General features: G+C 39.6%; 1 protein-coding gene across 2 annotated transcripts in view; it reads right to left on the bottom strand.

Moving 5' to 3' along the window:
* Positions 1-1,191: 1,191 nt before the first annotated feature.
* GRIN2A (glutamate ionotropic receptor NMDA type subunit 2A) overlaps positions 1,192-18,131 on the bottom strand; it is a 193,950-nt gene continuing 177,010 nt past the window's right edge. The window contains exons 13-15 of one of the 2 annotated variants that reach the window (XM_056338122.1): positions 14,844-15,082; positions 11,585-13,245; positions 1,192-8,335 (exon numbers count right to left, since the gene is read on the bottom strand). In XM_056338122.1, the coding sequence (XP_056194097.1) occupies positions 8,320-8,335; positions 11,585-13,245; positions 14,844-15,082 (1,916 nt within the window). In that variant the 3' untranslated portion in view covers positions 1,192-8,319. Of the gene's footprint in view, positions 13,246-14,843; positions 15,083-18,131 lie in introns of both variants that reach the window. The other variant, XM_056338121.1, reaches the window with a different exon arrangement.

The following is an 18,131-nucleotide window of genomic DNA, read 5'->3' as shown; positions in this document are numbered from 1 at the left end:
TGTTTAGACAAAAATAGGGGAGGGTCCCTTTAAAATGGCTTTCTAGCAGAGGACAATAAGCCCAGCAGTCTTTACTCATTAAAAACCTCATTAAGAAAATAATTCCAATTTTATGTCTCTCATATTGTCTGTGCAGTCATGTTTATCCTGGGAACAAATAGATGGGACTGTTCTGCTGTGAGACATCTGCGGGCAACCTTTCACCTCCTGTCTGTTATTTTTATATTCAACATGAAGCACATTTATCCAAACAATGCTTTGGATTTATATATTGACTTCATCCCACTGCCTCAAAGAACATTATTCTGATTGCCAGGGGTTTGTTTATGCCCATTTTGTGTAATAAAGGAACACTTTCATTAGCTGATGAGAAATCCTGGAAAATGGGGTTCTGCAGAACCCCTTAGGAGCACCGTATGAACCTTGCTCCTTTAGCTCCCCTGGCCAGACAAATGCTTATATCCTAGAAAATATTTTAATTGCTCCACTAAACCCTCAATTTTGTTTTAAGTCTTGGTTAACCAGAACATTAAACAAGCTTGCAGATACCAAAGCCATAGGAGATGTGAGACGTTGCTGCCATTTTCTCCCCCCCGGTTTGCTCTCCTCCATGCTTACCTGATCAACCTCCAAGAGTGCTGCCACACCAGGAGCACTCCACACCTCCAGCTTTCCCCAGGGATGGCATCGTTCTTGCAGGACTACCTCCTCCTCCTCGGGCTGGATGCCGCCTCCACAATCCCCCAAAGAGCTGCTGCATTTCTGCAGCCAGGACCACCTCCTCCTGCAGGCCCACCGAGACTCCTGCACTGGTGTCTCTCAGAAGACAGTGAAGCTGCAGGTTGACGGGGCAGCCTCAGCTCGGCTCCCGTGGCTCCTCTGCTCAGGGAGCCTCATTCAAAGCAGACTTCTCGCACTGAAAGAATTTTTCATAATTGTCATTTCCATGAGTTAAATTAAACTGGGAACGTCAAGCACATACTGTCAGCTTTAGCTTCAGGCACCTTCGCCTTTAGGTAATCCCTAACAGCAGAGGATGGCCCAAAGCAGGCGGCAGTTTTCAAATCAAACCAACGGCGAACAAAAACCCACAGGTAAGCCTTATTCATGGGTGACGCTTCGTCTCGTACCATTTAACAAGGAAGACACACAAGAATGATACTATTGTTCATTTTCATATCAATTGGCAGAAATTATCTTTATTAGAAAAATGAATTTTTCATCTATTTACAATTTTTACATCATTTTATACTTGGCACGTGTGTTTTCCCCAAATAGTTATATACATTTCGGTACACACAGACATTCAAGTCCCCCATTCCCTTAATGTTTTTCTACATCTTTAATAAAAATTAAGAACACAATACAATTTGTAAGACAACCATAATTATATATTTCTCTATCATAAAAAGTTTGAAGCAAACATATATTTTTTTTAGATATGTTTCAAAATATTTATACAGTATTAGCACTCAGTCATGCACTGGGTTAAAACACGGTGGTGGGGGTGAAGTGCTGTGAGACGGTGTGCCTGACGTGGAGGGGAGCGTGCCCCCAGCTCCTCCAGGCTGCGCAGTGTGCCGCTGGGGAGAGCCCCCCACTGGGGAGAGTCCCCCGCCGGGATCCCCACGGCGGGGCAGAGGGTGCAGGGGCAGCCCTGGCTCTGTAACACGGCACTTACAGCCACGTGTGTACAGACACTTGCGTGTTAAAATCCCTTTCAGTTTGCTGAATCTCTCCAATAAACCATGCAGTGACTGGAATGTCAAAACTAGATTTTAATGATTCTCTTTTTCCCCAAACTCTTTCTTTTGAAGAACTCATTAGACTATGAATTTTATAATGAAACTCTGGATTTTCTTAAAAATTGATTATTTTATGCTTGATTCTATTTCACTAATATTCCTTTATTTCTACTCTAACATCCTGATTTATTTCCCCAGGTGTTAAGAGGTCTTCAAACCTCTACTGTTCTTTGCTAGCAATTGGAAATTTATGACTTACCCTTTGGTTTGAAATATTTCACTCTTGAGAGTGTTACAGTAAATGGCACTAGTGAATAACAGAAGTGATACGCTTTTTAATCTACTGTGTACAAAATCAAATGGTTCCAAGATTTCTGGTAAGATGTTATTTATGGAATGCAAATTTCTTCTATTGCAATGTAGATTAGTGCTCCATGTAACTAGTACAAATTAGTACACTCGGAGTTTTTTCCTCCATCAGAACAAGGATACTTTTCCAACTGTACTAATTTTCTTTCCGAGAAAAATCTTAAATTAATATTGTGAATACTTATTTTTTCAAGATAAAATGAAAATAAACTGATCTTAGGATGATGGCTGAAGATCCAATACTAATTTTCAGCTACATCCTTTTTTTCAGAGTTGAACTGCAAAAAACTTCTAATCGAACTGATAATAGCAACGCATTACCTGAAACTGTTAATGAATGGTTGTAGAATCATTGTCACCATGCTGAATTTTTGTCTTGCCCCTCATTCTCCCCCAAAACTTTATACATATACATATATATAAAGCTTATATATAGCTTATATATATATACATGTATGTATACAAACACTAATCACGACAACATATGAAATTTACATTATTCAAGTAAGCAGGTAAAAATGTTTTTAAAAGGGTAATTTGAGATTTGAAAACATTTCTGGTGGTTTTTGTTTAGCAGCACAGAAATATTAGTATTTCATCTAAGCCAGCAAAAAACGTTAAACAGGATGAAAGAAAGCACAAAATGCCCTTCAGGTTTAGCGTAAATTTGAATCTGATGAACTAAAAATTGACATTATTAACTCACAGGTGAAGTGTTTCTGAGAGAACCTGAAATGTATGGATGCAAGTTGTGCATAAAAATAGCATACTTAGTTAAGAATCAAGTAGGAGTTTGCCTAACACATTAATGAATTCTGGTGGTACCTTCTGGTTTCAACAGGGAAGACACAAGCTATACTGTGCATGTGCACGTGGGCGTGAGGTGTGAAGACAGAGAGATCAAGCTGTTCTTCATCAGTGCAAAATGGACGTGCTGAAATGAATAAGACTATTTCAAAATATTATAGCTGATATCAAGTATAAACTGTAAACAGTTCTTATTAAAAATTGCACTAGTGTCCTTCCTAGCTTCACATCATACATGACACAACTTCCATACCTTTGCAACATGAGGTTTGGTACTCTTTTTTTTAATTCTGAGCCTCATCTGCACTGAGGATCTGCTCGCCCGTTGCTCACTCACACATCCCTATTTAAGTCAAAAGGTGTTTTGCTAAGTTTTGAATCCAGACCTAGGCCAGGCAAAAAGGAGCTAACCAAAATTTTTCTTCTTGCAGATGAAGGACATGGAACCAAGTTCTTTTCCAAGACACACTCATGATGAACTGCAGACAAAAATGACCATACAGAATTTTTGGTTTCTCAGTCAAGGTTGAAAAATTAATAACTATCCAACACTCCCTTTGGAAAAAAGCTCAGGAATTACGTCAAACAAATGATTCCAAGGTATTTTTTTGTCATAAGGTTTAGTTAGAGCACTGTAAATTTAGAAAAGAAGCTGAATACCACAACCACCTCTTGGTTAAAATCTCCACACCGTCAGTAACAACGAGCTCAAACACCTGTGTGTTGAGAAAAGTGACCACCAAGCACCAGGGCTGGCCGCCGCCGCTGTGCACCCCGGGGTTGCGAACCGCCCAGTCTGCAGGGCAGAACCCGGGGCACACACCAGCTGGTCTTCCCTGGGAACTTCCATTTTACACACCCTTCCTCAGCTACATTAAGTACCATGTTTAACGACCAGCTGTGGATCGCGTAGGCTAACACGGGATGTTAAAGTCAGTCACCAGGCCAATAGCTCCTCTCTGGCCATGAATTTTCAGGCCAGGATGAGGAGCCATCCTTTGCCTAGGGCTTTGCTATTTATAGCGAATACCGGCAGGAACTCTCCTCCGATGTGTTTGCAGATGTCCTAGCACAATGCAAGCCTGATCCCAGCAAGTTCTTTAGCCTCTTTTGTAATTGGTATCAAAAACTGCAATAAACGCTTCTAGAGGATTTGTGGATTTAGGCGGTTTGGAAAAGAAATAAGGGAATGACTTAAAATAAAGTGCTGCTGAATGTGTCCCACGGCTTTGGGAGATTACTCACACATGGCTAGGTTGGAAAGTGTATGCACGCACGCGTGTGTATACTGTATATATATTTAGGTTAACAAGTTTAAACTATTAATAAACAGCTTCTTATGGTATTTGGTAATTACAATATCAGGCTTGTATCATTCAAAATAGTGCAACCTACATAGCAATATACAGGAAAATTACACACATTGTTCCTATTACCATTAATATGCTTGTGCATATCAAGATGACAGGATACCCTTTTCCATAGGATTAACCTTTTGCATATTTAATTGTATTCTTTGGCCCATTATCCTGTGAAACCTCGTACGACAACATAAAGACTTTGGCTTTAAAAAAAAAGAAAATTCCTGTTTTTTTCAGTGACTTTCAGAAACTTAAGTAGAATTCAAATCACTTTTAAAATTATCATTTCCTCCAGAAACCACACACCCTGCAGCCCACCACAGACCACCCACTAGTGTGGATATCTGTGAACCTCCAACTATTTTTTTTTCCTCTTTTGAAGATTATTTACACTTCAAATGTTGCACAACACATTCTCCAAATTTTTTCTCGAAAAAAAAATATTCTAATCTTGTCCCAACAGTGAAAAAGAAAGGTCTCCCTCCCCAGTAGAAGGGGAAGGCGCAGCAACCTCATGAGGGCCTTCAACTGCATCACTATGAGTCCAAGTGCAGGTTTGCAATGTGAAACAGAAGCCAAAGCATATTTCCAAAAGGTTTTTGCCATTAAACACCATTACTAAATGGGCTCAATAAAAATTATAAGACTAAAGAATCCTGTAGTAGTGATGTAACACAAATCTCTTCAAAACTGCTATTATGTACTGCAATGCACAAAACAAATAAAAACAGTATTCTCATAATGCATTTGCTGAGAAAAACATCATTTCTTATAATAGTACTAGAAGTGCAAAACAAGACATTCTCCATTAAAATTTCATGTCACTGTAAATATTACCATTTGTCCACATTAAAGCTTAGTACCATTTATGAGAAGTGAGGAAACCTTCATCAATTCCCAAGCAAAGTATCATCTCACTTGGAACTTTACAGTGCACTGAATAAGTATCACAATATTTATTGGTATTTATTTTCACAGTTTTCTAACGTGCACATAGAAATATAATTTGTGAAATATATTAGTGAAAACATACTAATACAAAAGGGAAAGGACAAAACATCTAGAGTATAACTGCTTATCACCACTATTTTTAAGAGTTGGAAAGTCAAAACCATCTCGCTTTTAAATATGTAATATTATATTTAGTGTGGTTATCTACTAATAAAGGTATTGCATGACAGTGTTACAGCATGTTTATATTCTCTACTAATTTAGCGTTGTTTTCAACACAGGTAAAGAATTACGCAAAAGGAGTAAAAAGTGTCATTTAAGCACAAAACAACAAAAAACCTGGTAAATGGTGAGGTAACTGAATTTTCTTATATTATTTCTGGTTCTTAAATTATAGATATGACAAAATTATCACAAAATCAACAGTGAATTCTTACAGCTGTAAGACTGGCATCCATCTAAAAAAATGTTTCAACCACAGCAGATATATTCTGCAGTATGTAACAAAAAAGCTCATGAACCTGCAAGAAAGACTAAATGCATTTTCACTGCATTGCAGGGCAATGCACACTTGTAATCCTGACTTCCAAACTGCAGGACATTGGAAGAGCACATGTTTTTAGAGAGCATACTCTGTACACAGGTCGAGAGAAGCAGGAAAAAAAAAAAAAAAAGCTTGACTGTGGTGAAATAAATGAGGAGCTTATTTACAAAGAGTGCAGCAACTCTCCCCAGCAGAGCAGAGAGGAGCAAGGCAGGATTTCTGCTCCTGTATAACAGGACAACAGACACTAGAGAGCACAAACAGCCACCTCTCCATCCCACAAACAGTGCTGCGACACTATAATGAGGGTGAACATGGGATTAAGTCCACAATGAAAGCTGAGCATCGACAAGAAGTTTACACTATGTACAATACGTGCACATCAGACAGAAAAGTCTGCATGATCAATGTAGGAGACGTGACGGGCTTGAGGCTACACCATTTAACCACAGCTTCACAGGTGACTGCAGCCAGAGCAGGTTGAGCCTTTCTTCTACCACACCGTACCCCTGTCTGTACCTGCACTTATGTCCACAAATAAACACACATCTGTGATTAAACTGTGCTCCCTCCTAGGGATAGTAATACCGTCCCTCCTAGGGACAATAATACATTGCTAATACATTTAAATAAGACAACACAGGCGAGTTTGGGCAGGGAAATGGCTCATATCATAAGTCATATTTTAAAAGGCCTTTAAGTTCTTTCAGAAGTTCCTTCAGCACTGTTATACTTTGAAGGCTCAGCTCTCAATGGAAGGAAGTTCAGATCAAAAAAAATATCATTACTAAAATAAACAATTTAAGTGTATCACTGGAAAACAATTTTTATGTTGCAAAACAGATTGCCCTATACAGGAAAGATACCTACTTTAAAGGGACTTTCGAGCTAAGATAGGGCTACAGCTGGGAAAGGGAAAGTTTAGCAAGAGTGCGTATGACACTCCACCTTGAAAGAAGCACGTTATGTGATGATTAACACTTAACACAATCTAGCCAAACCACAGGATAGTTACTGTTCTATATTAACTAAGAAAGGATTTTGCCATAAAAGATCTGCTTTCACTAGGTTTTTTATATGAAACACCTTAAATGCAATGTAAAACAACAAAAAGTTTCACCCCTTGAATTCTTCCTACATGCAAGCTGACTTTTAGACCCTCAGATTCATACCACAATTCCTGTTCTACATTGATGAACCCAGCAAGGGAAGGAGCAGTTCCAAACTCTTCCCCATCACTAAGATGCATATGCTAACACTGCAGAAATATGAAAATAGCAAGTTATTCTACAAGGAATAGTTTCTGACACTTCTATTTCATGCTCAATAGTCACGTGGTATAAAGAAAACAATGACACCGACTAGGCTGGGAGTACTGCAAAACCCACGAACGACAGGTGCTACCTTAGTAACTAGTCGCATAAGCACAGGAACCTATATGCACCTGCAAGGTTTAACTTGGTGCTCACTTGCAGATTTAACTAGTGGATTTTTGAGGCTGGGGTTAAATAGATCATCACTTTTCTAAGCCCACCTAACTGAGATGCCTAAGTTAGGAGCCTATACTTTCTAAAAGGTCAAAAGAGAGAGGTAAAATCTTTCAGGACACATCACACACACACCAGCTCCTAAGCCTTCAGTGCTCTGAACTACCTTCCCCGGGGAGCTTTCTCTCCCTCTCCTCACTGGCAACAGAAAGACCTTAGCCTTCCAGCACAGAAACCCAAAGCTACACACAGCTCTAGTTTTTGCTTCCTTTAAAAGATTTCCTCTAAAAAGGTATATTTTCACCAAGAAAAATACACCCCTGATTTTCCTTGTGAGCCTTATTTCACCTCCTAAGTATTCCTGAAAGATCAGAGAGAGACATGTATTTATGAGATGCTGCCAAAACACAGTGAGCTGGTGGTGGTTTGGTTTCTGTTTGTCCGCAGCACTCTTTCTCCTAATTGAGCTTCTTAGATAGCAGAATAAGGAATTCTCAGCAAAAGCTGCAAAAACATTAAAATAAATTTTCCAGAAATACAAAACCTCTTAATTTTCCTTAATTTTACCTTATATATTAAAATATCTTATTTCCATGCGTTTAAGTTAGTGGGTGGCTACACTGCTCTAAGAAACACAAGCAGAACACAAAATCCATTTGAAAGGAAAAAGGAAAATTTGCTGCGGTGAGAAGGGAAAGACAAAAACATGAAGAAATTCTACAATGTCTTTAAAAGAGAAAAAAAGCAAGAGGCAGGTACGTCTATGTAGCTGGTTTTACCTCCATGTACCTACTCCATTCCTCAGCAATTCAATATCCTGCCTCCATAAAAGTTGTCGTCCAGGAGCAGTGTAACACTACAGGACATGCTACCAAGAATGGCCCATATCATTTACAGCCTGATTCAGTTCCAGCTGGAGTCACGGGAAATCTTGGTGAAAGGAATGACCAACAAACTGCTAGAGCTGTAATCAGGAAAATGTAACAAGTCACCAGCACCATCCAGAAAGGTACAGAAAGGATGGCCACTTATGCAGGAAGATTCTTTTCTCCTCTTCAAGAATAGCAGCAGCTAGAGTGAGAGAGAGGGAAATACAGAAAGTCTTGATCTCAGTTTAATTGAAAGTCAGTGCAAATATATCAACAAAGCTCAGGCAATATTCAGAATTCCACACGCTCTATGGCTGAGTCTCACAAGCTGTGGCTTGTGGCTCTACTGTTGAAGATTTTTCTTCAACTTCTTGGCTGCTTCTTCTTTACAGGTATAAATCTGCAACCATACCAGCTACTCGCCTACAGCCCTACCCTGTAGCCTTTTCTTCCCCCTTTATTCGCTCATATTATATGCCAAGATCAAAACAACAAATGCATGCAGATTCTTATTCCCTCTACTTTCAGTATCTGGGGGTGGGGTTTTTCTCCTTTAAGGCAGCACCTTTTATTTCCATGTGAACAACTGCTGTGCAACATTATCAAATTTTCCCTCTGTCTCTTTAATTTGCTTTGGTTTAGGGGAGGTGGTTGTATCATGTATTTGCGGCTAGTAACAATAAAACTCTACAGTCACCAGAAATCTGCTCAAATCAGAAAAAGCAAACACTGCAATAATGTATTTCTTTCCAGCTAATTTGCTTGTACCTTTTACAGAAGGATAAATCCACCTGGATTTAGGATGGTTACATTTGGATCTCAAGAGTTTACTTAGAAATGTTGTAAATGGGAATTTTTCTTTCCCACAATCTCACATACAGTACTTGTATATATTGAATTATGCGTGCCTAGTTTGATAGAGATGATGATACCAAAGACTTGGAGCAATCAGCAAATATTTTGAGAGCTTTAAGATGATGCGAAAAACAAGAGCCACCACTGAGTTTTAGGATTCACTTCATAAAATTCTCAGTGATCTGCATGGCAGGTTTTGGTATGATATCGACAAATACCATATCTGCTGAAACACACCAGATAAAATCTTAAGTATTTTGAGCTATTTAATATACTATGATTTGAACTGGAAATTAAAATTTGTCTGAAATATTTTTATTAAACTCATTACAACAATATTTATGTCTTCAGTGCATTTGCCGTCCTGTAGACCTAAGAACAATTGTATCCCCATGTCTCTGGGAAAAAGTTTTGGTTCATGAAAAGTAGTGCTGATCCCATAAACACCCTCGCCTGGCTTGGCTCATACAACTGTTCCTACAAAAGGTGACTCTCTCTAAAGGCAGGTAAGGATCTTCTGTTTGCAGAAACTGGATCCAGTGAGGAACCAGAAAGCATATCATGTGGATCAGGGCCAGTAATTGTGACCAAATGTCAAATAAAGAATACTCAAAACATATTTGTTCTGGAGACTGTACAGATACCCATAAATATGCTTTCTGAACATACTTATAAAAATGTATACTAAGATTTTTGGAAGCTGGAAAGGGACTAGGAAGCCCAAATCTCACCACGCTTCATTCAGGTCAGAGAAAAGTTAGGGTAACGCTCACATTTCCCCATTCACAATGGTTTCCCTGCTCGCTGCTCCTCAGTGAAATGAGGGAATAATGTTTGAATAGTCTCAGCTGCCTCTACACAAAAAACCCTACAGCAATTCTCAGAGTAGCAGGAGAACTGGAGAGCACCACCTGTGGAATGCTGTCAGTAGTTAAATGTATCAGCAGTTACATTTACTTCAGTTTAAACGTAATTACAACTGTAGACTGTTCTCATGAAAGGCTTCCTCTCCTCCCTTCCACCCTCCCTTATGGTCAAAATCTAGTGGTTTTGTGTTTCCCCAGGGGGTAAGGAGGGGTGTGTAGCAGATATTTTATTTGTGAAATAATCTGATTGATCTTTACTAGAAGTAAAAGTAATACAACATTGCATCCCTGTTATGTGAATAACTTTGCATACCAGTAAGTGATAATAAAGATACTGTTCCTTAATTGTGTGTGCATATATTCAATTTATATAACAGACTTCATCGGAGAGGTTAAAAAAAAATGGTCTGATGTTCAACAAATATGCACAATATTCTGGAAGGAAGAAGTCCCTTAAAAGGTGTTAATCCTTCACTGCGTATGCAAATAAATGGTATTGTGCTCCTCGTTGATTACACTGAACATATGTCTGTCGGTGTTTGATACTGCATTAACAGCTTAAATACTATTAACACACAATTAATTAGATGTCACTACTACACTATGAACAAAGAACTACAGTGGGTTGGGATTTGGTTTAGGAATTGAAGGAATAAAAGAAATACTATACAACCCTGAGTAATCACCAGTAAGGGGCAAATGCAAACTTACATACATATTAGGCCTCAAGGTTACTAATAAAATCCACAGCTCCATAGTAAGTGCCGTATAGTGATATCTAAAAATATATACTCTGGATTAGGCAGCTGTGAAATTTCTGACAAGATGACTGCAGACTTTCCAGTGAGCTTAGTTTGCAATGGCAAGTGCATGTGGAATGTAAGAAAAGCATTTGTACATTAACATTAACCAATATCCATGGGGCTTCCTGGTGGTACACAGCAGTTCACATGGCTGGGCCTACAGCCTTCCCATTTCTTTTCTGTATTCTAGAACAAACATCCTAATTTTGTGCTAACACACTGTATTTTATTAATTAAGGTCCAGGGGCGTGGTTTTTTTTAATTATTATTTGGCTTTGAAAATGATTATGAAGCTAAAATATATTTTTGAAAGTCTAGCTTTCTGTTCTTAAGAGTCTTACTTTTGAATCTGTGCAAATGCATTCCTAATTCTTTTTGTCTGTGTCATACTACATGCATACCATATTGCTTATCCAGTACTAGAAAATCATTAAACATTTCTAAGGACAAAAGTACATTGAATGATACTTAGCAACATAAATTAGAATGACCAAAATAGTAAAATAATTAGATACAAAACAGCATAGTTGCCAACATATACTGGGGCTATTTCAGTACAGCTTGCCATTTATATATAAAGCATACATAAATGGCTATTTTTTATCCTTTTCAACAAGACATTTTAAAAGGATGGTTGAGAGCATACTACTAGTTTGCCTATTCAGGTACAAAAGTACATTGGGGAAGGGAGAGGTTTCTGTATCATTTACCATAGCAAGATACTGTTAAAGGATAAATTCTCCCTCTAAGATGGTGGCAACTATTTTTTCCCTATAGATAAAGTGTTCATGGAAAATTTAAACATCTGATTCAATGCTAGGCATTTTCTTACACACACGTCTATTGCTACAGGAATTTAAAACCCTTGGAGTTGAGTACAAGCTATTCCTATTTGCAACGTAAGGCAAAACATGCTCTGAAATGTACATGTCATTATGGATCCGACCATCCCTGGAACAGTATGATGCTGTAGACTTTATGGATGACCTTAAATAATTATCATTTCTTCCTCTTGTTGGTAATGAATGTTTATAAAGATCAGCTGGACTTCGCCTAAGAGACAAGTGCTGCTCATCACGATACGAGTGCTGAAAGGGATTGTCATCTGAGTGAACAGGATACAGCGACTTGCTCCGCTTACTGTCCTCTAGAGCATGAGTTAAGAGTGAGGCCTTGTTGCTCAACAGTTTGCTTGAGGGAACACTAAACATGCTTGCATATGGACTACTTTGTAGAAATTTCTCTCTTTCTTTCAAGCTTATACTACGAGAAGGTCTTCCAATATCAATTTCCCTGGATTTATCAGCGATATTATCAAAAGAATGTTGCCTGCTAATCCTCAACTTATTTTTTTTATGATATTGCGGAGCGTTGTTATGTGACCAACTATGCTCATAGATTTCTTCAGGAAGTGATAAGTTCGTTGTGTCCTGCAGCATCTGATCTTCTTCAATATCATAGAGGTTCCCCATCCGCAAGCATGCGTCGCATTTATAGGGGGATCTGCTCGAATAGTGTCCCGCATAAGTGGGCAAATTGGAAAGACAGCTCCTGCAGTGGGTGGAATTCTGTCTGTATCTATCGTTCATGTCAACTAGGGAAGCATTTTTATCTTTTAAAGTGTAGTGCTTTGCATAAAGTTTATACTGGTCGTTATTTGGAAGACTGTCTTCATTATGCGAGGGAGTCCTGTTAGCATGTTCTGCTTTCCTGTAGTTGTCATTGTGATCTTGATAAACATCAGGAAACTCTATAGTTTCTGGAAGGACAATGTTTTCAATGTACTGAGGTGTGTCCAAGCGGAATCCTGGCTCCTTGTCAGCATCAATCGTGTAGATTTTATCCCGTGGAGAGCTCTGTTTGGTTTTCAGATATGTCAGTTCCACTTCACTACAGTCTTTTGGGTATTTTGATGCTACTGTCCTTTTTTTAAAATTGTCCTTGGTTTTGTGGTGCTTGTTGTTGTTTTCAGGTTCCATATGGCAAGTAGCTCGGCTTGATGTCTCTGATACATCGGAATGGACAATCTCTTCAGGAAGGTATCTTTGGCTTTTCAGTGAAAGCTGCCTATTTTCATCTGACCCATTGTCTCTCTGGGAACCTTGGCTCTGACGTACAGATTCTTGACGTAAAGATTCAACAGATTTCCTCCAAAGTTGCCTGGGTCTGGAGTTCACTTTTGTTTCTGCTGTTACCGCAACCTCTACTGTGTTTGGATTGGATTCATTCAGTGTGAGAGGATGCTGACCTTGGAAAACATAGTTGTTAAGATTGTCCTTGTGTCGATTGCTAGGAAGTGTTTGCAGTTCACTCATGTTGTCACTAAAAAAGTTGTCCTTTGTCTGAAAGGATCTGTTATCAGAAAATATCAAGTTTCCCTTATCCATGACCATGTCCATAATCAAGGAACCTCTTTGAATAAAATCAGCTGTTCTTTTGGGAGAGTTAATTCTTGAAGGATTGATATTGGTCATATTTTTTGCTGTTCGCAGTAGTTTTAACATGTTGGTTTGGGAATTGGTCAAAGTAAAGTCAGGAGACTTCTTTTTCTCTTCAATGTGTACTCCATGAATGCAGCTGTAAATACCCTGTAATATGAGTAATATAAAACATATTAAATCACTAGGTGCAAATTTTAAATACTTCCATTCTATTTTTAATTAGCAATAAAGAAAAATTAAGCATTGCTTATCTAATGACTGGAAAGATTAAAAGCACATATCTACCCTTTTAGCATTTCCTTACAGTGATATGGAAAAATAACTTCTGCTTTATCTGATGGAACTGTAAAGGAGAAAAATTGCCAGTATTTTACAAACCAGTGGTCCGTGTTGGCCTCTCCTGCTTATTCCAGAAAACAAGGTTAAAAGGGCGCCCAAAAGGTCTCCAAGTTACAGAATGTAGGTAACCTTCAGTAATGGAAACCCTTTATTTAAACCAGTGATCAAGTTACCCCTCTAGATAAGCCTGCAGACAGCCTATTTTCTTGGAAGTTAAGGCACCCTTCACTTTCACTGAAATAAAAATGCTTCTAGTCATCAAATTTTAGCTTTTCTGTTTCCTGTCTTAGTATGTATGAAAAAAATCCCAGCTCTTTCTAAAGCCTGAATTTGAGTTAATTTTAAGCAAAAAGCTGAAGTCCATCTTTTAACTCCAACTTCTTCAGTCTCGCCTGTGAGCTCAACTGACATTTCTGACCCTGTGACCTTGTAATTCTCAGAAATTTGCCTTTGAAATAAGTACTTCCTTTCCTTGCATTGGTTAGGAGAATTTTACATGTAAAAGGCCAGATGTACAAAGTTCAAATGTAAAATGTGGAGGTTAAAGTGTATACACTATTCTAGACAACCCCCAACAGGGTAGGGCACGGTGTTTGTAAAGCAGTTCTAATACAATCCCATTTACTCAACAGGGTAATTTCAGCACCTTTTAAAGGAATTGAGCATTTTAGTATCATTTTCAGTTCTCCTCAGCTGTGTAAAAAATCCAGCAAAATTGATTACCTAATGAAAGTACTATGTGTTTGAAAAAAACCAAAAACCCACAAACAAAAAAAAAACCCTAAAACCCAACTAATTTGTCTAAAGTATAAGAACAAGCACATACTTCCTTTATTTTTCAAGTATCAGTTTCTTGGATACATAAATCTGCTTGCGGTTTGGTGAAGTTATCATTAAAACCTGTTAGTGTCTAATCAAACATAAATGATGCTTGCGTTGACCTTTTCTTATAAGATTTATTCAAGAATGCTATCAAGAAAAGCTTATAAAAATATTTCTTGTGTTTTATCACTTAAAATCTACTTGTTCAATAAATACACAAAACTGAGAGCTAATATCTGTCATCAGTTTAGTATTTACTTTGTTTGGATTTTTTTGTGGAAATTAATCTATTTCCTGCATATGAGCCGCTCTACCATTTCGTCAAAATTTTCCCTAACTGTATTTTTTTTCAGCATTTGATTACTGATTATCCTGGCATATGATAATCCGTGCCCTAGAATAATCCAACTGACAAAAGTACATGGAGTGTAAGCCCATCCTAAGCCTATTGACCAATCTAGAGCATCACGTTGATGTTCTAACATGTATGTCAAGTGTCCAAGTGGGAATAAAAGGAGAGATAATATTTTAGGGAGGTAGTGTTTGTCTGTTGCCTGAAGGGGGAAAATTAATATCATACTGACCCTGCTGATTGAGAACAACAATCCCGGCCTATCTGAGCAGACTCCAGTGAAGCAGAATCTAAGTTTCCAGTAAAATAAGTGCTCCCACACAAAGGTTATTAAACTGAGCGCCATGGCTGCTGCAAGCATGTAAAACACTCCTGCCATGTTGTCAATGTCCAGCTGGCTGCTCATTACTTCATTCTTCTCATTGTGGCAAATACCAGTCAGCCACAGGGTTTCTAACTCTTCCATTTCTCCTGGGGAGAGAACACAGTCAAACCGGTTAGAATGCAATTACTGCTCACAGTATTCAAACGTCTTCGCAAGTTTAAAAATACAGCACCATTTAATGTTTCATTTGTGAAGCACTTTAGTCTTATCTACTTCGGATTTGCAAATATAGCAGATTTCAACTCACAGCACCCTTTCAGTTTCAGATGTCCTCAGATTTCATAAATTACGTGGGAAGCTGGCTGCTCTAGGATCTGCAATTTGGATAAAACTTTCTTCTGCTTGGTGTAACCAGTATCACTTGTTACAGAGAGTGGAACTGGAGGGTTCCCGTCCCAGGGGGATCCTCTGCCCCATCCATGGGAGCTGCACGTGGTGCACACTCACAGCCAGGAGGCTCCTCCCATCACAGTCCCAGTCCCAGTCCCAGTCCCGAGGGTCCCCCCAGCTCTGCTCCCGCCAGCCCACCCGTGTGCTGCAGGGGCGCTGACACACCCAGACCCTGGCAGCCAGCGGTACACGAGCAGCACCAACACACACAGGGATGGCCTGATCCTCCTCTCCTGCCAGCTGATGAGGACTGAAGTTTGCTAGCGAGACGTGCACACGCCGTCACTCGTGTGATTCACAAACACAAGTATCTGCAGAGCCCTCACACACTGTGCACACCCGTGCCCAGACCCTGCATGCCCCTTATCTGGCTTGCACCTCGGGTCTTTCCAGAAGTCCCAAATGGAAAGCAAGACCACATCAAAGCCAGCTAGGAACTGAGTCAAGTAGTGAGATGGGACAGGCCATAGCGATCAGCCACAGGGCTCGGTCAGACACGCACCCTGACACACAACCAGACCCTTTTATGCTCCCTCCTCTCCGTTTTCCTGTATTTGTTCCTCCCTAATCCATTCTGACCCCTCCCTCTGGCCCTCCCCCTAAACACTGCAGGTTACATTTCACATGTTCTCACAATCCCTGTAAAACGTGCCATAAGAAGTTTGTTCTTTCCTGTAAGAGACACCCACAATAACCGTATTTACCCTTTTCATATAAGTTGCAATGGTGTGGCTGAACCTCTCCTGACATGTCTGGTCTCTGCTATCACCTCTGGTATCTCTTGTTCCCTAGGGTATGAGTGTCTGAGGATTTGATTTATTAGTGTTCCTGTCTCTTGTTTAATTTTTTATATTGAATGGCCACTAACCAGATAACCTTACAATCCAGCTGTCTACATATGCTTTGCATCCAAATATTCCTTCCATATTTTTCTCCAGCCTCCCAGCCCAAGAAGATTTTTTTTTTTTAATGTTAAAAGACAGACCATCCAAACAATAAAGATTAAATGGTAAGTTTAAAAATTCAGCAGGAGCAACCAGGTCCAAGAGCTGGCTGCACCGGGCCACCACTGCAGTCGGCGTTAGTCACATTTCCTCTCATGGCTGCATTTCAGTGGTAGGTGAACTGATTCAGGGATGCAGTTTTAAACCACCGTCTGATCTACAAGCACTTTAGAAAGAAAAGACATTTATCAAAACCTTCTGGTTTTCTTCCCCATAATACTTTTATTTATGGCAAAGCAATGGCAGCCACCAGCACTGGATGTAAAATCACCCAAAGCATTGTGTCTGAAGGTTGCAGTGACGTTACACTGGAAATGGAAAGCTTGGCTAGCTTTACCCATGCAACACATGCAGCAAGTGAGGGAAAATGGCTGCATATGATACAGCATTAACAAAGTCTGTTGTGTTTCATACACCACCTGCTTTTCTATAGAACAGTCACTTAATGCCTGGAATTGCAAGAATACAGTCCGCCCCTTTTCCTCTTCAAGTTTCCTTTTTAAGAATTTTATTGTAACTAGCAGTACCTTTCAAATATGATTCTCCTCCCGGCTTTCTGTCTCTCTTCATTTTCCATTTCCCCCTAGAGACCTAGGTGATGCAGTAACTTCAATCCCTTCCCACGTCATGTACCCCAAGCCTTCTCCCTCGTCGTGCCCTGTGCACCTCCCTCTGCTCCCCGCTGCCCTCTGCTCCCCCCAGCCTTTCTCCTCAGTCTCCTGTGGCCTGTTGCTGTGCCCTGCCTGCCTCCTGGGCAGCAGCAGGAAAATAAACATCTCGTGCTTGAAACAGAGCATTCCTAGTTTCTGGTTTGGCTATGCCACATGCTTATTGCCATTAAAACTCTTCATTTACTTAAAGCTAAGGAAGCAGATCCACACTCCCCCTCTGTTGCATATTCTAAGACTTAGAATCTGTATTTCACTGAGGAGGTTTGGCCTCAGATGAAGGACACTTAGCAGTGCTTGCCCCTGCCAGCGTGGACAGGGGTGTGCAAGAAACTCTAACTGTTCCAGCCAAGACTGGATTTTATATTGCACGGTATATTCATTTTCAGACATTTAGAGTTGTTCTTACCGAGGCATTGCATGTGCATACATACCTTTTTACTCTCTTGGGGATATAGTCAGCTGACAAATTCTATTATTATTTTTAATGACATAAATGTCACTGTTTCTAGAAAATACAGCACACAATACAGAGGGCCAGAAAGTACAGTATTAGCTGGCTTGGTACATTTCCCAGTTTAGGATATGGCTTCAATTTCAGGGAAGAATTCCCATGCTACAGAGCCTTAATCCTTATCCAGTAACTAAGGAATACATTTTCAGTATTAGAATCCATACATCATTGGAGTAAAGATCAGAAAAAAATGGCTAGAAGCTATACTGACATTTCAGCTACCCTCAAGCTAGATGAGAAGATCAATGACCTGCTGTGCAGGAGCATTTTGCAGGACAGAGTGTCAGGGCAGTAGGAAGGCTGCAGCCCACAGATAATTTGGATGTGTGAGCCGGAAGCGGAACACAAGACTGTGATGGAGAAATTGTTTCTCATAGAACATGAAGGAAAAATTGAAGGAGAAAGGACAAGTACTGAGGCACTTTAGCAAGGGCCTTTCACAGACTTGTGAGAGAGATTATTTGGTTCCTAGTTCTGAGTTGTTTTGTGCTTGAGGCATGGGTAAAACCTTTACATCTGGAAAAGGCAGTGTATCTTCTCCCAAATTACAGTGTTCAAT

This window comes from Falco biarmicus, chromosome 4 (assembly GCF_023638135.1).
Source record: "Falco biarmicus isolate bFalBia1 chromosome 4, bFalBia1.pri, whole genome shotgun sequence".
In the NCBI taxonomy this organism is placed as follows: Eukaryota; Metazoa; Chordata; class Aves; order Falconiformes; family Falconidae; genus Falco; species Falco biarmicus.
This window is presented reverse-complemented; position numbering and strand designations above follow the sequence as displayed.